General features: G+C 44.2%; 1 protein-coding gene across 5 annotated transcripts in view; it reads right to left on the bottom strand.

Moving 5' to 3' along the window:
* The window catches only part of DGKA (diacylglycerol kinase alpha), a 271,946-nt gene that overhangs the window by 143,772 nt on the left and 101,850 nt on the right, over positions 1 to 26,324 (bottom strand). For 4 of the 5 annotated variants that reach the window (XM_069230602.1, XM_069230599.1, XM_069230601.1 and 1 more), the window contains one exon: positions 25,494 to 25,651. The exons of the other annotated variant lie outside the window; for it this stretch is intronic. In XM_069230602.1, coding sequence (XP_069086703.1) covers positions 25,494 to 25,563 — 70 coding nt within the window. In that variant the 5' untranslated portion in view covers positions 25,564 to 25,651. The remainder of the gene's footprint in view (positions 1 to 25,493; positions 25,652 to 26,324) is intronic. 5 annotated transcript variants of the gene reach the window in all.

The following is a 26,324-nucleotide window of genomic DNA, read 5'->3' on the forward strand; positions in this document are numbered from 1 at the left end:
GTTCACTCTTACTGATCACTAGACGGTATGCTGTGATGAAAGGGCTTGTTCTGCTTAACTCCTGGCGAAGGCAGTAACCTTCTACCACTCTGAGGGTATAGCTTTAGATACTGCTCCCAGTCCAAAAAGACCACAATCCGTGAGACAAGCCTATGTCATGGTGCACACGCATATTCTGTGTTTTGCCTGTGACAACAAAAATCGGCATTAGGAATCCAGATATCAGTACAGTTGGACACTCATGGCAGGCGCTCACGTCCATTACCAAGAAGAGGACTTTTCCGTCCCAACACTGTGCTTCTCATAGTACCACCTAAAAAATATTTTGGTGTGTCTCTGTGAGCTTTCATCAGACATAGCACACGGTGTAGGAAGCTGGCTCTTTATATAGCGGACCAAAATGAGGTGCACTGTGCAGAGTCCAAGCAATCACCAGAGGCATCACAGAAGCATAAATTACATCCCAAATGCTCTTTTTAGGTAGTGTGGTCGAGGAAGTTAGGCATATTGGAGGGTAGTGCTAAGCATGTAAGGCACACACACGTACAGTAATTGAGACACACATTCCATGAAGAAATCTGATACCAATTAATAAAAATAGCACATACTTTTATATAACGTTTGCTAACAAGATCACTGGGATTAAGTGAATACTTTTCCAGTTAAGAATTTTTAGAGTTTTTTCTGATGCTGTAATATTATCCTATGGAGGAAGAACAAACTCTGTATGCAGGTATAGTACAGCGACTTACAGGACCAATCTCCTGTACTTAGGCTAAGTATGGGGCAAGGTCCAGGGCCATACCAGCAGGTCACCTCTGGTGGCACTGGGGTGGATGGGCACAGGGGTGCAGTTCAGTGTTGTGCGTCCCTTGTAAATCTATGAGGATTGGTACGGGTACAAAACTGCTCCAGGGATGGACTGGAAGATCAGTCCCGGGGAACCCTCAGGGGGGGCTTGACCCTGGAGGTCCTCTGGCACATGGGGAGACTTGCTCCATTTCTCCTCTGGCTGTGGGGCGCAAGTGCAGTGTGTCTTTTTGGCATTGGGTCCGGTGCTGGAGTTCCTTGCTGTTGCAGGGGGGACCTGCAGAAACAGTCTGCAGGAGTGGACTGGGGGACCAGTCCGACCAAGCCAACAAGTGGGCTCAGGTCTCACAAGACTGGGAGACCTGTTTGGTTCTCTTTTCCTCTGTCCAGGGCGGACGGGTGCAGAGGTGTCGCTCTCGATTGCAGGGCAGCTGTTATGCCATTAATTGTGTTTGACCACTTACTTTGTGTTTCACCACTGCGCATATTAGTTGTTCAATGTTCATCAGTAGCACATTACATGTTGTATTCAGTTTAGCTGCCTATTGGCTTTAACGTGGCATTAGACATTACATTTTGTATTTAGGTTAGCTGCCTATTGGCTTTAACGTGGCACTAGACATTACATTCTGTATTCAGTTTAGCTGCCTATTGGCCTTATCGTGGAGTTCGACATTGCAGTTGAGATATTGCAGATGAGCTGTGTTTTTCCACATGGTAGACCAAGCTGTGTTTTTCGTATTGTGTTCACACCGAACCCTAGCGTGATAAGAGAGCGTATATTTTGTGTTTTCCTCTCTACTCAGCCTTGGGAAGGAGCGAGGTTTAGGAGATCTGGCCAATCTCCAATGGCTTGTTTTCTTCCCAACTCTGCATGTTTTGACTATTAGAGGAAAGGGCCTGTTAGCAGGTTTTTTCATCATAAAGGGGTGTTCCTGGGCAGCAGCGAAGGGAATTTTCCAATACTTCAGTCTGGAGCAGACGTCAGCTGCCTGACCTCCCGTTTGGGTGGAAAATCTCTTTCTCGCAGTTGAACAGGAGTCATCAACTTGCAGACATGAGAAAGAAGACGAGCAGTGATAGGCTCTACGGTGATGAATTTTGACTTTTATCCTTTGCTTTGAAGTTATGCTATAATATAATCACATGTATTTTCTGTGTACATTGCAATTGATAATCACTTTGATATATTTTCCTTTCATTGCTGTGAGTACTTTTAAACGTGGGCTTCCAACCTACTAATCTCATCTCTCAGGAACCTCATGGTGAAGTAATAATAAATGTCTTCTTTAAACTAAGAAGTGCATTCCAGAGAAGTTTTGTCAGCTCGGTCATAAGATAAGGAAAAAAAAACAGCGGCCTGCAGAAACAGGGTACAGAAGCCATCGTGAAGTCCACATTGGATGAACTAAAGGTGTTCTTCATCTCTGGAAGGCATGGGGACCGCGCTGACACCATTGGCTCACTTCAGCTCGAGCTAGGTAGCTCGGGTGCAGTGGTGATATCCGGTTTCAGGTTTTTGGCAGTCCCGATCCTCACGTTATCCCTTGGGTGCCTGAAGATGCAGGGAAGCAGCCCCTCTGCTCCATGAGAGTAGTTGTTGGCAATTTAAGAACTCAGGAGAGTTGCCAGTGCTTCGCAAAGGCTGCAGCGGCAGGACCAGTCAGTTGCTCCTCGAGGGTTGGGTACAGCACGCAGGCTGACAGGTTTACAGGGTTGGAGCTCCTCAGCTCTGTTTCAGCAGGCTTCTTGTTCACTCCTTCCTTTTTATCCAGCGAAGTTCTGAGGATCTGGTATCATGGGGTCCCCTAAATGCTCAATTTAGGCGGCGTTAAGGGGAGTGAAGGGTAGTAGTCAATGGGCTACTTACCTTCAGGGTCACTACACCCCCTATATGACCACTTCTTGTGGGAAGTGGGCATCACTCTGTCCAGACGTCCTAAATTCCACCACACACAAGAAGGCGAAATTTCCTAGGCTATGTCCACCTCAGGCTGATCACCCTAGGAGTGTGTCCAGCCTGGAAATGTGACACGCCTCTGTATATCTAATTTTCCTGCCTGTCCAGGTGCCAGATGGGCCCTGGGGCAAGGATGTCAGCATCCTTTTCTGAAGAAGGCCAGTTCTGCATACCAAAGGCAGTGGGCTTCTTTAAATCTCCTGCCTTGTAATGCAGGTCATCTTTGTAGGGACCCCTGTCCGAGCAGACTTTGTCTCTGAACTACAGAGAGCAAAAGCTCTCTCCCTTGGGGGTCAAATTCTCATCTGTTCATGGCAGACTGCTGTTGAGCTCACTGACTAGTTCTAAGCAGTTGGTAGGTTTTCAGGGGGCACCTCTGAGGTGCCCTTTGGGTAGATGTATTAATAAATCGGTCAGTGGAATCAGTGAGGGTTTATTAATACGAGATGTCTGATACCAAACATTCCTATTTTCAGTGAAGCCATCATGGAGCTGGAGAACTCACATCCCCATGCCCTCAAATTGGCTTCCCTGTTCATTTGCCACTTCTAAGAATCAACAAAGACATAGTAGGGGCATATCTGCTCTTGCAGATATGTCCTCAAATGTAATATATTGCTCCTTGCCTTAGGGCTGTAGGCCTGCTGTGGGGGTGACTTACAAATATTACATGCAGTGTTTAGTGGACATGGCACACAGTCTGTGTGCCATGTTGTGTTTTCACTTTTAGGGAGCACCTTGTCATGCAGCCTGCAATATCAGTCTTGCTTGAGGTTGGTGCTGGGTCCCTCAGAGTGGCACACGTTGTACTGCAGCTCTTAAGGACTCCTTGCAGTACCTAAGCCCTAGTTACTAGAGGTACCACTTACTAGGGCCTTACAAAGGTGCTGCAGGGCCTGGTCACTTCGGGATCAAGTTACAAGGTGTCTTGTTTTGGGGAAGGAACACTGGCACTGGAGACCTGATTAGAAGGAACCATGTGCATTTCAGTCAAAGTTGCATCAAAAACCCGGCAAAAAGTGGGGGTACTGCAACCAGGACCCAGCTCCCTGCACACAGTAACAGACATATACATAAATATGGCAAACCTTTTGGCTTGGCATTGCTTGTTACAATTGTCGCATAAATGAGTAACAATAATTGTGTTGTGAATAATTAGAATATAAATAAAAATTGGTTTTGAAAAATCCAATGAATGAAACATTAGATAATCTGTGGAAGGGGAAGGAGTCTTCAGATTGTCTCAAGAACTCCCGTTACACCCTTCCCCCCCGCCCCAAAACCACCAGGCACACCACTTTCCTCTGTCGTCTTTCTGTTTAGATACTTAAACCCGTTTTATACCTTTCTGAAACCCTCTATTTGCACATCTAACAGACCTCATCTCTTTCCTCTTCTGCACCCCCTTTTCACTCTCTCCTGCTTGTACTTCCTTCAATTGCCTTCATTTTACCACCCCCAAAACTCAACACACCCGCTCGCCTGTAAGCACTGCATTTTCTTTTCAGTTCGCATTATTATTATTTTGACAGCTGTGTACCTCCTTCACACCCTGTGCCATAGAATCATAAGTGCAACTGGCATGCACACACAACCCTTGCCCTGTGCGTTCTGCAGAGAGGCCAAGGATTGGATGACCATGTATTCTGGACACCTTTTTTGCCCACTGACCGGCACGCAGAAATTAGCACTGCCTCCAGCCCTAACAGCTCTCATTTGTACCCAGCTCTATACAGATGTAGGGCTGACAGGTTTACTGTATATTCTGGTGATCTTTGCCATCCTGCCAACATGCTGCAGGGTTTCCTTTGCTTCTGTGTAAAATACCAGCCACAAGATTAATGTACTACAAAAACAAAATTGAAAAAGCAAACCCGCGAAGGGAATGTAAGAGATTAGCATTGTAGTTCCTACATTTTAGTTAGTTAAAGTGGATTATTTTATCTGTAAATCTAGCGACATCATTATAGGGCCCAATAGAGACTCGTTTCAGGTTCTGAGACTGAGAATCGGAGCTGGCCCAAATGAAGCCCTAGTTAAAGGCATCACGCATGGCATGGGGGTAGGCCAACGCCTCTTCCATACCATCGCGGCATCTCGGATACTGTTTCCAGTCCTGACCTATTCATTCACAAATCTTTGCTACTAGGTGAGGTAGTCTATTTACTTCAATTGACGTAACCAAGATTACAACACTCAGAATGCATCGTGTCAAATGACAACTCAAATCTGGAAAATGTGCACGGTGGTGCAACTCTGCAAGAAACCTGCTGGCGGCTATGACATGAACACGATTCCATGGCTTATATTTTCAACTGGGCTATATACTCCACCCCGACCCACTTCACTTTTAAACGTTTTTGTGATTTCGTACATCATTAGTTATCTGCTATTTCCGCTGACTCCCAAAATTCGCGTAAATTACGTATTCCACTGCCATTGTATGTGAGAACACTTCACGGCTAGGCCTAGCCGAGCAGATCTGTAACTTGCTCATGTCCACATCCCAGGTAACGTGTGCACCTCAAAAAAACCGGCACCTACCGCCCTGCCGCCTTTCTCCACACAACAAAACGTCCCTCCCAGCAGCACACCAACGGTGGCAGGAGTCTTCAGCCTACTCCTTTCCCCAGGGCATCCTCCCACAACCACACTCTTCAATGCAGACACACATCCTGGTGCCCTGCCACCCTTCCACCTCCGCCCCATACCAGAATCACCTGGCCCCCAAAATGTCACATCTGGTTGACCTCCTCCACCATCTCAAACAGGCCTATACCTGCTTCATTAATCGCAAAATCCTGAAAATCTAGCGTCCTGTCCTACTCCCAAATAACACCCCCATGCCTGGTGCCCCATTCTAAACAACCCTTTCTGCCTACCCCAAAAACCTCTGCTCGCCCACGGCTGCCATCCTTCTGTAATCCCAGACCATAACAGCCCATACCCTACTAACAAAGCACCCCCAATTTCTAACTTGTACACGGAGAGCTTTTATATCGTAGTGGCGATCACAGAAGAAGTCTGAGTTTTTGCCTGGGAGCTTCTGCATCATCCGAGGGTGAGGGATTGTGAATATGCAAGGAGTAAGGATACCATATTTTTACAAAACACACCTGGGAGACCCAGTGTATCCTTCCATTATCCAGCTTTGCATTTTAAATTGGGCCTAAAACACGTTTTCTGATTCAAAAGCCTTTACTATCTGATTAAACATTTTCAAAGAATGATCGGCCAAACCAGTGGTGCATCAGTTTTGTGTCCCTTTTTACCTCCAGCTTGTAGGTGGGAGTAAACTGAAATGCAAAAACCAAGAGAATAATTTTTGCATAAGCTGCAGAAGGTACACGTTGTTTTGTTTGCTTGGAAGATGGAGCACAACAGCTATTCATGGTGTCCTGGCGCTACAGCAGGCACAAATCCTTGATCATAGAATTTAAAACGCAGAACTAAACAAGCATTTTCAATGCAATGGGGCTCGCATTTGCTCGAGTTGGAGCTATTGCGTTGTAAACTCCTAACCTAACTCTTCTTGCCACACAAATTAAAAGGAAAAAACACAGTGCGATCGCGCTATGTAAACCCCAGCACGATCACGCTGCGGGGAAAATTAACAGATAAAGTAGTCCAGAAACCAGGCTCAAAACATGGAGCCTCGTATGTTTCTAGTAGTTTACCGGTGCCGTGTAGGCGGTCTAAACACCAGAAAAGGCATGACGTACGCATGCCTTTCACAAATGAAAGCAAACAGATTTTAAAGAGCAAGCCCAGGAACCAATGAAAGAGACTGACGTGACCTGGGTGTGGTTTGAAGCCCAAAGAGAGATTACTTTATGGACGGAGCGCTTTGCGCTCGCCCATAAAAAACGGGTTTTACACAGTATTTTGAAAACGCAATATCCTCTGCAGCCTGCAACTGCTGTGGAAGGGCATTCCAACCCTTGGCAGCAAGGTACGAATAAGAGCTACCACCCCATATTTCCCATCTAAACTTGGGGATCACCACCAGAAAAGCCTTGGGAAGAGCGGAGAGTCCTAGATGGAAGGTATGGGAGGGTCCTTTTTAAATAGGTTTTGTGGGCCAGAATGGTAAAAGGCTTTGTGTATAAAAGGAAGTCCTTTAATCCTCACCCGCTCTTTGATGACAAGCCAATGAAGTTCTCTCTGGTGCGGTTGGATGCAAGTCCTTCTGGGCAGTTTTAAAAGAAGACTTGCCACAGCATTCTACACTAGCTGCAATCTTCTCAAAGGTTAGGCCCATAAACCTAAATAAAGGGAATTGGCGTAATCTAGACTATAAATGATCAATTCCTGGATCACTGTTTTCTGCTGCAGTGTAGGGAGAAGATCGAGGAACTTATTTAGACTCTTTTATCCAAAGCGGACACCAACAAAACTTGCTACCTGTGGGGCAAAGGTGGTTGAACTGTCTAACTTCACTCCCAAGTTGCATACCTTGGCATGAGCTGGTGGAGGTAGAGCCCCAATGGGCTGGATGTTGTTATCCCAACTATTTGGGGGAATCCCGAAAAGCAATATTTCAGTCTTGCTGATATTGCATTGTAGGTTACTGGTGTGCATCCAGTGGAACACTGCTGAGATCCAAGCCTTAAAATTACTCAGTGCGGTGGGGGCTTTTTTATCCAGTGTAAGGTGCAGATGAGATAATCGGCATAAGGAAACGTCTTGTATGCCAAAGGGGCCATATAAACATTAAAGAATGTGGGACTCAATGTTAACCCCTGAGGTACCCCATAACACAGTGGTTTTGATTCGGAGATGTATGGAGCCATCCACAAAGGTTGATGCCTGCCTGTAAGAAAGGAATTCAAACAGGTTAAAGCTGGGCCGTACACACCTATGTCGCAAAGGCGGTGTAATGTGAAACCGTGTCGAAAGCTGCAGATATATCCAAGAGAAAAAGGGCTACCTGACTCCCCTGATCCACCGCCAGCTTGATAGTATCATCGCCCATCAACTGTGTGAATTGGCGCTGAATCAAGGACGAAAGCCTGACTGGGAGGAGTGTAACAGCTTATTCCTTTCGAAGAAATCCAAAAGTTGCCAGTTTCCAAGCTTTTCCATATCTTGGCAAAAGCTAGTAGCAAAGATATTGGTCTGAAATTGGCCAAACTTGATCTGTCTGCAGTGGACTTCTTTAATAGCGGAATTAATTTGGCCTGCTTCCAGCAGCTGGGAACCATGGCCTTCTTTAAAGACGTGTTTAGTAACTGGTTTGAAATGGGGTTATAGCCACACTATTAGCAATGAGGACATTGGGGGCCAGGGATCATCTGGAGATCCAGATTAACACAAAGTTGCAAACCTGTGCATCATGTAGTGTGCAAGCACATGCGTCACCATATATGTGTAGGGTGACAGTTACCGGGACAGTCCTGGTTTTTCACCAGCTGTCCCAACAGATTTTGGGAAAATTAGCTGATGTCCCAGTTTTTAGAGCAGGTCGACTGAAAACAGAAGGGGATGTGTCTTTGTTTTCCAAAGCAGGGATAGGTAGCAGATGTTATTGGAAAGCAATTTAATTACCAGGCATGGTATTGGCTTTAAAAATTGTATTTTATTTATTTTCTTAGCTTCTCTTCTGTAGATCTATGCTGATTTGCGCCATCATTCTGTGCTCTTAATTGATATAAAATATGTAGTCGTCCTTCTATTTTTGAGATGTCACGTTTTTTCTTTTGAAATTCTGGTCACCCTACATGTCATGATGCTCCAGTAACCATTTTCATTACTTTGATTTTACCATTATAAAAGCGATGACGCCAATTATAGAACAGTAACTTTTTTTTTTTTTTTTTTTTTAATTGCACTGTAGTGAGAACGCACAATGGAGAAAGGAGTGTTTCAGCTGGAAATTACAGTTGTTGGACCCTCGAAAAAAAAAATATTCCCCAAAAGGAGGGGGTTGAAAAAAGGCCTGGGAGCAGCAATGGGAGGGAGGTGAAAATTATCACTGCCAGGCAGTAAGAGAGGGCTGAGCAACAAAAGTTTTACATTGGTCTTTACGGGTGAAAATGGAGGACTTAGAAGGAGCAAAAAGCCAAGCATAACATGGTGTGCAGGGGAAAGTCCAGTACAGGGTGAGTCACACAGGGAGTTCGGAACCGGGATCTGAGGAGAGGAAGCAGCACGGGAGAGAGTAAGAAAGCACATGCACTTTTGGTAATAATAAAAAAAAGTAGCTTTTTGATGTTTGCTGCGGAAGGATACAAGACATACGTTCAAAACGTGGTAATGAAGCTATATGATTGAGACTGCTGAGAAGGCCGAACACTGATAAACTGGCTGTCCCAAAGACTAGTATAAGTATTGGCATGGACCGTGGTCCTTGTTAACAGACAGCCGGAGCTGTCTCTAGGTAAGAACTAAAACAAGCATTTGCAATACAATGGGTCCAGCGTTTGCTCAAGTTAGAGCTATTAGCGTTGTAAATTCCTAACTGAACTTTCTGATAATGTGTTTTACATCATTTACACGAAGATGGGGAGTGCGGTGAAGAGAATTATGAGCCTGTACCTGCAGAGTGGAAATTTCACCTGTGTGACTTTGCTAGCCAGACTGCTAAATGAGGGACTCCTGAATGAAATGTTGTCACAGTGTCACTCTCAACAGAGCAAAGGCAAGCTTTATGAAAATCATTTGTCTGCACCGGTCCGTTTTAGGTGAGCTCCCCCCACCCCCAAAAATAACAACATTTGACTTCTTCGAAAGAATGAAAGGGTGTGGGAAGGGAGCGCTTTCCTTGGTCGGCGATGCGTAGACTGCCAGACCTACCATTAAGTGATATGCAAAGGCATCTCTTTTAAAGCGCATCAGTTACCAAGCATGTGCGAAGCAATGACTGCTGAGTTGATTGACCAAGAACAAAACGAGTAATTGAACTATTTGAACAATGTGATGCATGTCTCTGGGGCTTCTGCTAACCGTACAAAAGACGTGCAAATAAAACCAATTTTAAGGCAGCTAAAAATGAGCACCCCAATAGCTGCTGAACGTAGAAAGCCATACACGTAAGTGACATCCCATAAACTGTGCACTTTTCGAAATATTAAAAAAATGTTGCCGAAAGAACCATATTCATATCATCACTGTGATGATACATAACAGAGACACGACGTCCGTCTCTGTCTTCTACGCATAAAATATTAGAGCTGAAAGTGAGGACTTGCTTTTGAGGGCATCATTATATCCGCTAGCAGGGACGGGAGGACAGGAAGGACAATGCGTAGAGAGCGAGGGCGGTTTCAAGGGACTCCTTAAAGAGGCAATGCCAGTTATAGCCTTGTGGCGGCCCAGAGCTGCCCTCGCAGTGTTTTCTGTACGTTTTTGGGCCTGTTTCTCATTTTTTACGTTGTATTTAGTTTGTCTAAATAAAATGTACGTTTCATTTTGCTGTATTTAAATGTAGGCTTGTGGGATCATACTCATACAAACATCGCGGATTCAGTCACTAATCAGCAGGGCACACCCTTGAAGCAGCTCCGATCAGAGTTCAGCAGCTGGTCTTTTTCGGCTATGGCAGAGGCCACAAGGAAAGCCAAAGGTGGGAGCTAAGATAAACCAGGGCGACTGGAAAAGCCTCCCTCTGCTGTTGGTTTTATGTTTGCAGAGGGAGCTGGTGTGGAGGAGGGACTGAACACTCACCCACAGTGTAAGACCAACAGACAAATACTTTAAAAAAAAATGTCCCCTACAGAAGACCTAAACAGGACATAGTGTAATTATACAGTAGCTGGTGCTGCTCCCAAAGTGAAAAAGGCAGGACAAAGAGGCAGAACTGACCACTAGCAAGAAAGGATTTTTAAAGGACACTGGAACCAACAAATGACGTAGCTGGAACCCACAGTATAAGAATACTTAAAAGTATGCAACACTGTGAACGCTTAATCTCGACCTAAAAAAACAGCTCGATCAGGCAAGTGTCAACCTACAGCCAGGACTGAAATGTACAAACTACCTTTTCCAGAGGCCTTGTGTCGCGATCAGTAGCCTACTGCCTTTTTAAGAAAATGACGGTATTCGAAAAAGCACTTTAGCTCAGTTGAGACCAGGCACTGGCAGACGCAGGCACACGTGGGCTGTGCAGAAGAAGCAGTGATGGGTTTTGTGGTAAAAGTGCCATTGGTAAGCAGAGGGGAAGCACAGGTAGGTTGTCGGTGTAACTGCTGGCTGGCGGACAGCCTTGGAAATTACATAAGTAAGCAGTGCGAGAAGCCAGCATTGGTTGGACACGTGGCCAGGGAGCAGCAGCACTGGCAGGCACTGCAGTACTGGCAGGCACTGCAGTGTGAGAAAATGAAACTGTCTTGCAGAGGAATTCACTGTACGGGAAGGTGAGCAGCTGGCGCAGCCAAGGCTTTAAATAAGGCATTTGTTGAAGCTGCGAATGTTACCACTGAAACCTAACCCTAGCGGTGATTCTGTGAGGACTAGATGCTACAGAAACGCACAATCTCGCCCAAAGGAGTCTGGCCAATCATTCAACAACTTCGTGAGGGCCCGGGTGGTCGGAACCGTTTCGAAAGTTTGGAAATGAATGGAGAGCTTCTCAGCTTCTACTTACTGAACATTATACACAGACCTGTAACCAAACCTCCGAGATGAAGTCAGACAGTGAGAATAATTCGTAAACTCCGTTTTGTTTTTTTTCAGTTCCAAGACTCCTATTTCAGGAGAAATCCGAGGACTGCTTTAGCTCTTTAAATGAAACTCGGGGTATTGGTGCGGGAAGGCGCAGCTGCTGCTTTTCTGTGGGCAAGGTCTTTCCTGTCCAGGGGGCACCATAGGTTTGATTTCTATAATGGGCAGAAAAGCCCCCTCCCCCATGTGATCGGAGTGCCCATTTCTGCGTCCCTCTCTGCCTCACTGTGATGCCATTGCTTTAAACCTCATGTGAGGCCATTTGTAAAGGAAACACTCAAGGTGCAAGGGACTTGGTTACAATATTTCTGATTCGTGCATTTTTTTTATTTCCTTGCAGGAGAACAGTATTTTTTAATCTACAGTGATTAGGTTACTGTAGGCTAAAGAAGCTCTTTAGCTTGTGCCCTAGTTGCCTTTTTTCCAGTTCCTTCGGTGGGCGGGCGCCCTTGGCAACCTTGAGAACAGCACCCTTCAGTTAACAACACCTTATTGCTTCTAATCCATTACCTAGTTGAGAGACGAACCAATAGGACAAGCTGGCGATAGGAGAGCAGCGCAGAGGCGGGGGTTGATCTGAAGGAGAAAACAACACACAGGGGAGTAGGAAAGAGAGCAAGAAAACTCGTGCACTCTGAGTGTCTAAGGAAAAAAAAAAAAAGTAGCTGTCCCTATATGGGAGCAGTGGAAGGACACATTATCCTGTAATAGGATGGTAAAGAGGTTATGATGCAGAGGGACAAAGACAAGACGGCTAAAGAAAGCCATCAAGTAAGAAGCAAACAAATGAGCAAGACAGTGAAGTTAGCCAATGGTAAGCAATGGGTGGGCTGTAAGCCCCTGTAAGGTCTTGGTAAACCTACAATAAAGCTCTCTGTCAAGGAGCTCGTGCTTTCTGGTAGACTCAACGAACGAAAAAACTGAGGACAAAATCAGCTGCGGCTCATCCGTTATGGCAGAAGAACGTCGCCCACCTGCCAGCAAAAGAGGCTGCAAACCATTTACAAAGGTAGGATAATACACTGTTTATTATCCCTTCATTGTGAAAGGGGGGGCATTGTAGGGTTATCTGGCCGAGGGGAGTGCACTGTGCACTCCCCGCAGCATGCATGTGTTTGGCTGGTTACACATGTGCACTGTTGCCGGACTGTAGAGTGCAGGCACAGGCTCCCAGTCAGCCTGGGAGTGCCCTGGCTGGGCACTCCCAGCCAATCCTAACTCTGCTCTGAGGAGCGCCAGGATTGGCTGCAGGACAGGCTTGCCTGCCTCCATTGACGAGGGACAGAGAAACGGCGCAGCGGCGGAACAGGTTAATGTTTTTTTTATTTTTTTTTATTATTATTATTAATAAATGCCCCCCACCCCACCCTTGTGTGCCGCACCCACCCCTGGTGAGCGCAGTGAGCCGCGGCCGCACAAAATTGTTTTCACCAGGTTTCGCTTTGCAACAGCCAGTAAATGGGCACTTCGTGTCACTGAATGAAAACAGCTTGCAAACGTACCGCACCGTTTGAGTGAAGTGGTCAAGTGGAACATTTGCAAACTGTTTTGGTGAGCAAAGTAATGTCATTTTAGAGGAGCAGGCTTAAGATAGACAATAAAAATGTCAACATTTCTGCTAACAAACCACTATGCACAAGTAATCACATTTACCTGCTCGCTGGATATATATATATATATATATATATATATATATATATATATATATATATATATATATATATATATATATATATATATATTCAAATCTGAGATCGGAACCTAAAAAAATAGAATACATTTTCCTTTCTTAATCCTTTACAAGTCTTAACATTGTGACAGTGCATCTGGGGAAAACGATGTAAATACCGGGCTCCTTCGACTCTACTATATGGGGACACACACCTGACAATGTATTCATCTCTGACTTCAAAAGGGAAAGGATGATTAGCAGAATAGGGGAATGGAGTGACATGGTCTCGAGTCCAAGTCGGAGACTTCAGGAACATGAGGCATGCTTCTGAATCCTAGCTTGTCCACTTGATCAGTTTGTGATCTTGGGATATTGCTTTGTTACGTCTACTGATTCTGACTGCATAACATTTAGTTGGAGTGCTATGCACGGCATCTGATTAAGTAGGCCATTATTGAAGCAGCAAGCACAAGAACATGTGCCGGCAGGAAGCCAATCTGACGTATTGGTGATTTACTTTATACAATAATGGTCTGATTTGCCAGGTGTAATGAGTGCTTTTTAATTTTCAAATTGCATTAGAGTAACCAGGAGACAAATGTAATTTTTCCTCCCACACAACATCACATCAGAATGAATGTAATCTTTTTTTCATGGACAGCCTTTTCCAAGAAGCATTTCTCATTTATGCTTGCGTGGGCACTGCTTCTGCGAAAATTATTTGTAATAACATGAAATTAAGAAGTAGTTTCAAGACTGAACGCAGCCATTCTACGTTTTTATGAGAAACCCAATTATTGAACTAAGTGACATCAGAGACCACGCTGACAAATCAACAGCTCACTGCCAATAAATAATACTGCATGATTTCCTATGCTTCTGTGACTGATGCTTTTTGGAAAATACCAGTCAAATCAGCTTTTTAGATTACTTCACAACAATTTTTCCATTAAAAAAATCACTAATATGTTTGTAGTCTGATAAAGACATTGCTCGATTGGCTTTAACTGATCGATAAGACAGGAGACGTGTTGCAATATATCAAAATTGAATTATGGAGGTTTACAAACACAACGTGATTAAATATCATTGAGAATTGATTGTCAACAGTCTCCGCCTAGGCCCTCTCATTCAACCACCCACTGTACTGAGAGGGCTGTTAAAAAGATTTCCAAATGTACAGCTTCCAAACCATTAGAGTACTGCCTGACAATTTTAAGGCTTACTGATCTCTTAAGCACCATCCGATAGTTCATTAAAGATCCCATGTTTGTTATATCCTTGATTATTTGGTAACGCTGGATTTGCAAGCCACTGGATTTCTCCCGTTCACAGTAATACATTCAATCATAGTGGTGTAGAAAATGTGCTGAGCTTGGATTTATCCATGTTTTGCCTGAAGCAACACATGATGATTCCTTGACCCTCCAGCATTCTTAAAACAGCTGAAAATTGGGAATCTGCTGCCCCCGCATTTGCATCACCTGGTGTTCCTGTGACAATTGTACACCCACTTTCAAATGGGCATGAGCTATCCTTAGCTGACTGACTGCGTTTTAGGTCTTGCATGAAAACAGTTTTACCTGTTTAACAAGGCTCATGTTTTCTCAAAAAATCATAATAAAAATACGTGTTTACAGATATGTATCAGGGCCACTGGAATTATGTGATTGTGCAGTGGCGATTTTCGCATATAGATGTGCTCCATTTGCCACTTAATCCACCATCTGTCACATAATCTAAAGGTAGTAATTTAAAACGTTTGAGGCAGAAACATTTTTTAAGTTCCTAAAAATGCAGCAACTCGTGTTGCTGCACAGTGGAAGGCCCTTTGCAAAGCTGGACTGATCACCTTTCTGTTTTTGGTTGCTAACCTGGTACTATAAGGTGCAGCCAATGCCCAGACAGTGTTACCAAGTTTAAAAATTATGAAATAATGAAGTAATAGTATTAGAAAATGTGCCACATTATGCTGCATAATTTGCGTTTTCTTGACTCATAATTTAATTAACCCTGATGCATAATTTGTCCCTGTCCTGCCACATATTCTAGTGAGATATATAATAACCAAAAACTGCAGAGGTTGCCGCTATGTAGTTATAGTTGGGTCCGAGTTTCCATAGGAAGAGTGTTTTTTTTTTTTTTTTTTTTTTTTTTTTTTTTTTTTTCTTCTTTCGCTAATAACTTTTGCGTCGTTTGGCCCTTAAAAAAATAATTAATCCACCTTCTCTCATTCTTGGGAAGTTTCAACCAGGGGCTAAGCAAATGTGGGGGAGTTGGGGTCCCAAAACAGTGTTTTCCCATGTTAATTTGCATAGGGAAAATTTAAAGCAGCTACAGAAAAAAAGGTTGAACGGAGAGACACTATAGTTAAAATTTACTCAGAAAGCATGATTTTCATTATTGGGCTAAACAATCAGCCATTTTCAAGAAAGTGTTTAAAGTTTACTTGCTGTGGTCATGAAGGAATTAAAATGTTATATGTATCAGATGTTGGTCCAGCGGGAGTCCCGTAATAGCGTTTTTCTCTGAGCTTACAGACGTTGACGACTAGTACACTGAACTGAAGTACAATATAAAAAAGTATTTGGGGCAGGGTAGAGATACACTGACCACTTAGCTCTTTTACAGACTGATGGAACCCCATTACTCCTGTTGGAACCTAATTCGCCCCTCACATTAGGTACTGTAGTAGTCCCACAGTACCGCTGCTAAAGTGCCACCCCTATCGTACTGTGAAACCATGCAAGCATCTTTGGGTTAGGCTTGAGTGGTCCTGCAGTACCAGGAGAGGTGATGCTTGAGCTGTGGTACTGAAGTACTGCAAAAAAATAAAAATAAAAATTAAATGTGGGGTGGTGGTCCACAGAGGGATTGGTTTCTGCATACCCCCCCCATGTTGCACACAGCCAAAAGCTGTGCACTGCAGGAGGGCTCTCTCCTTGTGGAGGGTTGTAAAGAGGCCATACCCTACAGCCAACCCTTTGCTAAGCATGGCTAAAGGCCGTGAGCAACAGGCTGACCACCTGCATTATCGCACTTGTTTTTTGTTTTTTTAAATGTAAAATGTGGGGTGGAGAATCCACAGGGGGATTGACCTCCGAAGGCCCTGGCTGAAAACCAGGCCCTGCTGATGCCCTATCCTGCACATGCCCGAAGACTATGAACAGCTGGGAGTTTGAGGCCTTGAGGCCTGTGGGAGGGTTGAGTCCAGGGCTTGGCCACGGGCACTGCCTAACAGCCAACCCTCTGCTGCACACGACCAAAGGCCATGTGTTGCAGGTTGACTGCCTGCTGTACTTTTTTTTGAAAAATAAATATATATCTAAAATGTGGGGTGGGAGTTTGCAAGGGGATTGGCGAACATGGGGAGGTTGGGAGGCCTTGAAGTGACATTAAATGTAGGTGTTGAAATAAACTGATGTTGAAATACCAAATGAAATACTGAAATGCACCTGTTTATGGAACTAACACTAACGTGTTAACCCCCCCCCCCCCCCCCCCCCGCCATGCACCACTTATGACCTCACGTATTAAATCACTCAGGATATGTTAAATGACAGCTGAAATGACATCCAATTAATGTGACTGTTTGGGGTGCACTTTTCTTACTGGAAGATATTCAGCAAGCTACACATTGCCCCATGTTTTTCTATGACCTCTGTAGTCCTAATGGCTGTAATCTTTGACAACACATAGGACATGAAGCATATCTCTTAAGACACCCACATTAGTAAATATTATCTGTTTTAGTGGTATTACGGTGCGTAAGAAATGTAATGGCTCTGTGTACATTAATATGATCGGCAACTTACTAAACCTTGAATACCAATGAAAAAAAGTGTTTGGTCATTATTTACTTTAATGAGATGTGATTACTAAATATCTCATCTGGCATAGTATTTTAGGTCAAAGTCTTCACATCTGTACGTTAGCCTATGATAAGGCATGCACAACCGGGCCACATGGACAACCCTCTGTAACTTGTTAAAGTACTGTACACCTATTCCTGAAACAACACTTAAAATCATAGCATGACATGAACTGTCTGTGAGTCACTCAGAGTATACGTTCTGCAACCAAAGTATGCTACAGGATTTTCACTGAACATATGGAATAATATCTGCACTTTATAAATCTAATTTATGCAGAAATGGTCAATGGCATTACAAGACAAATGTTTACAAATGGCATGACAGGTGAATAATGCATTGTAAGGATAGGTTTTAGTCTTTCACAGATTTTGGCAACAGAGCTTTAATTTAAGCCACAACCTATCTGAAATGTTTGTGTGAGTCACAGTAGTTGTGATCAGTCTTTCTACTTCTGTAATTAAGTTCTGCTGGCTCTTCACTGGTAGCTGAAGTGCACAACATATAACTTTTACCATACTGAATCAGACTTGTTTCCAGTACTACTTGGTTTCCGTGTCATACATATACACACGTACATGTAGTCCATATATGCTGTATATGTTTACAGGCCCTTTTGCTACCTATCTTTTTAACCAATCTAGCTGTTTATCGAATAATCTGAGGGCAGTAGTTTAGATTGTCTTAACATGTCATGATTAATGTAATATGTGTGATGTCATAAGCATTGCATGGTGGGAAGCAAGTTAAAGTTAACTCAGTCAACTACAGCTGGTATTTTCAGTGTTTTTGTTTTTCAAATTTCAGTTTTTATTTCAACACCTAACTATATCACTTTAACCTTTTTGCTTTTTCAGTTTTTTTTATATATATATATCTCTCTCGATAGACGCGCGCTTTTGGTCGGCTCTCTTCAACCATTAATCTGTTCAAGTCTCATTTATGTTTTATTTATTTTTGGGATTGATCACTTTTATAATGGGTCATGTTTTATTTACTTATCTTTGTCTACATACGGACACTGTCTAATAAATGTTCTTCATTTTCTATAAATTTTACACTTTTAGTGCATATTGTATAGATTTTGAGAAAAAAAAGGAAATGCATAAAAAGCTGCATTCTTACTAAGGACCGAGGTATTGGTTCTGCCAGTACTTGTTAACTGAGTACTTTGGTCTTTGTGTCTGCGATGGAGCTAACAGAACAATTCTCAATTTTAATCTTTTTTTGCCCTCTAGACTATGGCATTAGGGAAGAAATGGCTCGCCCAGAGGCAAAGCATGTATGAGATCATCGGCCATTAGCATGAGAATCACAAATGGAACCCCCCAGTGCTTCATCAAAGCAGACGACTCTGACTCCACAGGCAGAAAGACATCTTGGCGGGCTATGCAATCAAAATGTTGCCACAGCTGTGAACTCGCCCCGAGTCCTGATGATGATTCTCAAGCAGCTTCAGTTTAACGCCCATCAAAAACCATGCGCGATCTGGGATTCGCAGTTCCGCTTTAGGCCTCCAGATCCAGCGTTCTCGACTTGTTGCTCGACAAACTATCACTTCTCTTTATATCTCTTAACCTCTTTTTCAATCTGTCTCGCTCCCTTCCTTGTTTCTTCGCATAAACGCCAGCAGACCCGGTTCAGACGGGGGCTCATGATTTTTTTAAGCTAACGATGGCTTTATTTCAGCTATCTCCCGCCTAAAATTGCCTCTTTCAATATATTGTCGATGGAGAAGATACCTTACCGGATTATTATTATTTTTTTCCAAAATCGCCCACCTTCCACTTTGAAAATGTTGAGACGTATGCTTTCAGGCTATCCCGTAGTCCGTTTTCACCCCCTATATTAATTGTACAGACCGTATAAACTGATCCCCATCACAGGATAGGTTCGCAGGCCTCCGTACCGGCACACAGACGTCAAAAAAGCATATGCTTTACTTTTTGTGTATGTGTGTGTGTGTGTGTGTATATGTATGTATATGTGTGCATATATGTATATGTGTGTGTGTGTATATATATATATATATATATATTTTTTTTTTTTACAACGCCCAGCCTCGGTTCCTCAGGAAACTAACACGGGCTGTCTCACAAAGTAGAGGAGAAAGAAACTTCCAGAGCCCCCCACTCTCCGGCAGGCGACAGCAAACCTACCCTTGTATTCATGGACTAAGTGAGTAACCGAATAACCGTCACATAGCTCAATGAAACGGATGAAACTGTTTCATCACTTCAGCTCCTGGCAGGACTGCAACTGCAAACTGGCTATTGATGTGGCTATCCTGATCTTTTGAGCACCGATCTCCAGGGCTTCGTCTAGTAAATAAGCCATAAAAAAACGACTCCCATTACAATGTCGTGCTCTCTGCGGAATTAGCAGAGCAGCTTCAGGACACAGTGTGCTGCGCCCAAGATCCGCAGGGAGCAGAGACACTCCCATTCAGCCTTCAATGAGACGAGCAGCAAACACAATTTCAGAACTGGAGTATTACTGGACATGACCGTCAGAGAACCAAGTCCGCCTTTACAGTGGTGCACAGTGAGATTATAACACAGAATTCGGTTTGCATATGATTACCTTCTTGAAGGGCAGCCGGCCATGTCTGGCTTTTACAGGGAGTTTAACACCAAGCTCTAGACCGAAACAGTGTGTCCTCTGCCCCTAGGGTTAGTGTTTTGGGACTGAGCCTCTCCAGGTTGCATCCTCCTGTCACTACCTCAGCAGGAGGCGATTTTAATCAAGGAGACGGATTCCACCTGTCCGTCTTCCAAATGCGCTTTTGCTTAGATGAGCCTGCTTTGGGTAGAGGAGTCCATTAGTCGTCCAGAGTACACATCCTGGAAGTCACACATTCAAGAGGATTGGAGGGATGCTCTCCTAGTTTGATGGAAGAAGTCGTGCTCCATGTGAGAATATCGACTTCCCTTTTTGGATCAATTTCAAAGGCAAAGAAACTGATTGACGAAAAACCGGGGGCTTGTCGAATTTGGATATTGCCCTTCAGCAGGGGCCTTCTTTCACAGAAGGCTAGGCAGGTACTCGGTGCCTCTTTCCAATTTTCAACTTGAGTGGTCTGATCCTGAGAGCCTAGTGCACAGTCACCTTGTTCTGTCTGTAAAAACCTGGTGCTATTTGTGTGATTTGCAAGTTAGTGGGTACAGAGATATGGGTAAACTATTGAATAAGCGTCATCCTCCGTTGATTTCATCTTTTCCATAAAAGTATGTAAGTTACAACCATTGATGCTGTAGGTGCACACAAGTCTCTTGAGGAGAACTGCTAAAGGAAATAGTCCCCAGATACACTAAATAATGAAGGATCTGAAGACGGCTGCTAATAGTGGGTGACCAAAGCAAACATTCAAGCTCAAAATCGACGATACATTAAAATATTGATAAAAGATTTAGATCCATCAAGATTAACTGAAGACTTGAGTGTAATAAAAACAGGACAAGTTCAGTTAGTGTTTCGGCTTCTGTTTGAGTTAACTTGAAAGAAAATGATTTTTATGTAATTATCTACAATAATAATTTGTATGCCAATATACTTAGATGACCTTATTATTCTCTTTCCTCAAACTCGTGAGTAAGAGTGAAGACGATGACCCAGGCATGATTAATGCAGGATTAATACAGATTCTGTGAGTCAGAAAGATGTTATTCCACAATTAGAAAACTGGTCCATTATTCAGGGTGGCCCGCACACCTTCTACCAAGAAAACATACAAGAATTATCAACGCAGGTACTTTACCATTGGTCTCAGAGAAAGATGCTTGACTTTTCAATATCCAGAGTTAAAACTTTTCAGCTCTTGTTTTTCATCAATGGACCTAGTAAAAAAAACTTTTCAGCTACACTGCGACCAGCCCCCTGAGCGGAATCTGCACAGTGATCCATTGCAGTTCTCCTGTCAGATTACACTTTCATATACCATCAAATAGCTCGCTTGGACATATTTTCAGTATACCAGACTCTACTTCAGGGTCTTCACCTGTTGAGGATTTTTGAGGCTTTTTTTAAAGCGTTTTGATGTAGAGGCTTTAAGTTTCTGTTTTCGAATGGTGCCCTTTTCTTTGCGGGCTGAAAGGTTTGTTGAAATCCAAGCTGCTTCGGAGGTGTGGCCCTCCACTGTTATCTCAGAACGCTTCCTTCCTTTTTAAAATTAAAAATTAATCTGTGTCCATAATTCGAAAGTTGTTAGTAGTATGTGGAAATTCTGCTATGAACGAGGACTCCACCCTTTTGACTCCCATTTGATAAATATCTTAAGGCCGTCAAATGGGAAATTACACCCCCTTTGACCGAACGCGCATTTTCTTCTGAAGTACATATCACGGGAAGAGACCTCACAAATGCTACCTTTTTAAGTAGGATTATTTGAGTGGTGATAGATCCCAGGAACAATTTTACGTGGAACATAAATCTTCATTGTGGGAATGGTCATTTCCAGGCCATCATCCCAGGCATCAGTCTGAAATGGTGACCCCAGCTTTGACTGTTCACGCTGCGGCAACTGACCCCTTCTCTGCCCTGCATTCCGCAGGTTAAGTAGGTCTGTGGGTGCTGGATCAATCCATGTTGCTGGAAGACAGCCTACAGGTACTCTAGAATGTTGCACAGAAACTGCTTTGGGGTACAATTTAGAGGTACTCCAAGGAGTAGGCAGTGTGTGCAGGTCTTGCAAGTCAGTGCGTTTGACATTACTTGCCCGTATTCTGGTGCAGCACGAAGAAGCGCGCATGTGCAGTAATAACGGGTAGCAAGTCCGGGGCAGGATGTAGTTATTTTTGGTGTGCAGTTAGGGGTACAACAGTTAACTGGGTTTCGCGTGGACCTCTGCTGAGTATGGCGAGGGTGTGCTTCGGATTGCAGCTTGCCTATACACTCCTATAACATTTTGGTGCCCCTACGGCTCACTATGAAGAAACATGATTCCCGCGCACAATTAGAAAGTCCAATAGGTAGTCACTAATCGCACATTCAACGGGCCAGTGTAGACACAGTAACCTGGTGTACAATTATGTGTCACAAGCAGGTGCTGAGGGTACAGCAGTTCGGCGGAACAGAGGTAAAGTCTGAAGATAATTGAGAATGAAGAGGCAAACTTGTGGTGTGCAGTTTTGAAGGTACATTTGGTTACAACTGAAAGGAAGTAAATACGTTTGGTTGCACTCTAGTGTAGTGTGGAGATAAAATGAGTAACTGCATGCTATTGACATTTATCATGTTTGTTGCACAAACAATGAATAATTGAATTTTTATTATTTAAAAAATGGGACCAGCGTAGCATATAGCATCAGTATTTTGCTCAGTGCACAGAATGTGCATACTGCAGACTTGGTGCACTGTTCCTCTTTCATGCAAATCAAGAGTGCTGCCGGGACGGGGAGAAGCATTGCTCCCAGGTTCAAATATGAAGGGCTTGATCGTTTCTCAATAACCTAAGCAGGTCTCTGATCGTAGTCCCTTCTTTCTATTAATGCACATAAAGGGGTATCTGATGGTTGTTCTAGCCACTCATGACCCCAATTCTTACAAACCCACCCCTTCTTTCTCTCGGTCACTCATATCATAAGTACTTCTCTAACCTTGCAGCTCATACCTCTGCCTGGCACCACTTTCTTTGAGGAGAACATTCAAAATGTGCATTTAGCATGGTCTGAAGTCAGTAAATGTAAAAGACTTCTTGACTGACAAAGCAATCGTCTGCAGCACTGTGAGGGCTACTTAACTAGTAGGCTGTATGTTTTGAGCTCACAGGTGTGAATTCTGAGAGTAAGTCCCTATTTACAGATCTGGTATCCTTCCAGATGAAGTCAGATCATCTATACACACACCCAAAAATTTGATTTGTGACGTTTTGGCTTAGGAGGATTCCATTTCACAAAATCCCATGACTAGAAACCTAACTTTAAGATTCAGGAGAAGCACAAGTAATTGAGAAGATGTACGACTTAGCCCCAGTCATCTAAACAACCAGTTGTCTGGAAATGTTGTATTACAGGAAGCTCCTGAACCAAGCCATTAAGATGGAAATGCAGTTTACATGCTCATTTGATGACTTATTGGTGGATCATAAGAAGAAAAGTAGTTGTTGAAGTTACATCTAAATGCCAGCTACGAGTAGCTACCTCCTCTACTAAAGCAGGTACATAATCACATTTACCATTCAGTTTGGCCTCCACTTTGCATCTTGCCTGCAGGTGAAGTATTCTAAAATGCAACTTACAAATCTGTCACTACCATCAGAAACACTATTTAGGGCTACAGGGATGCAGATTTGTAATACATAAGTACAAATGTGCCTGTCTCCAAAACAAACCACAGGTCTTCAGATTGTCACCTGTACTGGCAGAAGTTAGGTTTGCCATCTGGATATAAACTGGTACGTGGAAGCGTTTTGAAAATTGAGGAGGTAACCACTCTGTCAGATTAGCCAGCCAAAAGTTTCACCTATGCTTATGACAAACGATTGGCGGTAATGCCAGCTCATTAGCCATTGAGCATGTTTGTATTATTTCAGGGTTCAATCTCTTTGCCTTTACATGAATAGGACTTTGTGTGCTACTGATATAAAGGGTCAAACATGAAAATAGAGACGTTCTGGCCACAGAGTAACATGCAAGACTAATACAGCAAGGAGCATGCATCTGTCCTATCCATTGAGAAAATGCACAAGGACACTGAGGAAATATACAAGGCTACAAAAAGCATGGAAATGCTTAAAGGTCGCTCAAGAAATTGAAGCACAACAAATGAAAAACAATTTTACAAGGGCTGTGACATCGCGAGTCAGCCACCATGATCACTTTGCAGTCATAAATGTGCATCAAACATGAACTGTGCGTGGTAGAAAAAAGTTATTTCTAAGGGATGACAAGATCGCAACACTGTTTCTGCTAATCAGGAGGCCTGAGGACATGCAGGCAATCGAGCAGTGGTAAAAAGTAAGGCATGACCGCACAATAAGGTCTGGTTTCGTGTGTAGAAGAGGTAGTATCTCAAGGATGCCCGTCAAGCACCAGCAAACGCAGAACTCCACCACCAGAGTAGAACAGAGTAAAGCAGCAGAGTAAAATCAAATCTTGCAGTCAAGAAGAAGTGGTAATAGTTGCATGCTTCCTGATGGCTAGCAGCTACTGGTACTCAATAGGTCCTGCACCAAGTTTCCTGAAGCAATTTGTGGTGACATGTCAGCTACTCATGCAGTGACCCCCAATAGATCGAGGTACTGATTTTGTCTGATGTTTATTTCTTACTTTAAGCCTTTTTCAAAATACTGACATTATCAGACCAAGTAAGCCAGAAACCGGAGAATGCAGCAAACTGCCACCTACTATAAAGGCTATATATTTACCACAGTATTGCATATTGGTGAGCGTACCATGAAACTAGGCCCTTTTCCACACACCCAGGTAATATCCAGTACATTTTGTACTCCACTTGTTTTCCCCAAATGCTTACTGGCAGCTTTTACATTGCTTCAAATTACTATAGTTCTTTCCAAAAAGGGAGCAGAGGAATAAGTTTAAAAAAAGATTGCCCAAAAGCACACAATTTGGCCAAATGAGAGACCAGGATTTAAAGTGTCTTCTGGTTCTACAGATTAATAGATCACACTGGAGTGGCTGTGATGCTGATGGTATGGCCAAGAGGAAAATGTCACCAATTTATAAGCCCTGCCCACAGTTAGAAAGTGGTGTTTTTCCAGCATATCTGGGTTAAGTAGTAAAACAGAGAGTAGATCAGTGGCGGCTCCTCTGCTATGGCGGAGGAGCGTTTCCCTCTCCAGCAGCTCCAAACCTTTTACTACAAACAGATAATAAACTACATCTATTATCCTTTTGTAGTAAAAGGGATGGGGCATTGGGGATGACAGCCATGGATGGGAGTGCGCACTGTGCTCTCGCTGGAGAGAGCAGGCACAGGCTCCCACTCTGCCTGGGAGCACCAATCCTAACGCTGCTCTGAGCAGCATCCGGATTGGCCGAAGGGCAGGCTGGGAGCCTGTGCCTGTCTGCTGAGGAGATGGAGGAGCGGCGCTGAGCGCAGGTAAATTTTAAAAAAATAAAATAAATTCTGGTAGTATTCGCCCCGCCCCCCCTGTAGCCCTGGCAATCCGTGACTGGATGATCAGTAGGCCTGGTAGATACTCGTATTTACCACTGGTGTTTTAAAGTTTAAGTCTATTTCATTTGGATTCTAAAACTGTTCAGTTTCGAAATTTGTTTCCCAAAAGTTGCACTAGCAAGCAGTCACGGCTTACTCCAGGAGGCGGTAAAGGGATTAGAATTCAATAAAGAGACACTATTATTCACAGTCCATTTAGACCCTGATTTATTGGGGGGGGGGTTAGAATGTAGGCTATGGGACTCCTAGTTCTGCTTCCCAGCAAACCTCTTTGGAAAGTCGGCCACCATAGTTGAGTTTTCCAAGACCCACAATGCGGTGAAATGACCCTACCCAAGTGGCATGCAGCGCTTTCAGAGACCCCAAAAATACATGTACTCACAGTCGATGTACTTCTGCAGGTGGGCAAACTCCTCGGGGCTCAGAATGGCCCATCCCTTGGTCTCGGACATCTCTTCTCGGTCAGTGGGGGCTCTCCTCCCCCCCTCCACTCAGTCCGGGGTGCAGGGCCGTCGATCCGAGCAGAGCTGGTGAGGCGACCTGTGGAGAGGGAGCACACCGAGAGGTGGTGAGCGGGGTGGGGTGAAATGCTGGAGGGTGGCGAGCAAGAGCCGAGGGGGTGATACTCAAGCACGGGAAGCAAGGACCGAGCAGTGCAGAGGGGGGCAAGGGTGTCTGTCTGCTGGACAGCGGCGGGCAGGGGTTGGCGAGGCCGCCTAGGCCTCACCCGCTCCCGGGCACATTGTGGTCCCGCACCCCGGCTGCGGTGTTTCCCAGCGCTCTCGGCTGGCTCTCACTGCGGCACAGAGAGAGAGTGGGAGACAGAAAAATGCAGCGGTTAAACTGTGAGGAAAGAAATGACGGAACGGCACCCGCCTCTGCACTGGATTCCCCACCCCGGGGGCTGGGAAACCCCGTGTTTACCCCTCCCGCCCTCATACGTGCATGCCCCCTTGTCAAGCACAGCGCATATATATCCAGTGTATGGTAGGGGAGGCCTGGGGCACGGCCAGGCTACCCTCCTCGCCCATCGTAAGGGCAAGTAAATGGTACCTGTAAATCTACCCCCCCCCCTTCTTGTCTGTAGTGTTTAGGGCGTTTGTGTTGTAAGTGAGCTGTAGCAGATGGATGAAGGTCGCACTCTTCTGATCAAACATTGCCTCAGTCTCACCCTGGCAGAGACACGAACGCCACTAACCCAAGATTTAAGACG

Source organism: Pleurodeles waltl, chromosome 4_2 (genome assembly GCF_031143425.1).
Source record: "Pleurodeles waltl isolate 20211129_DDA chromosome 4_2, aPleWal1.hap1.20221129, whole genome shotgun sequence".
NCBI classification, from domain to species: Eukaryota; Metazoa; Chordata; class Amphibia; order Caudata; family Salamandridae; genus Pleurodeles; species Pleurodeles waltl.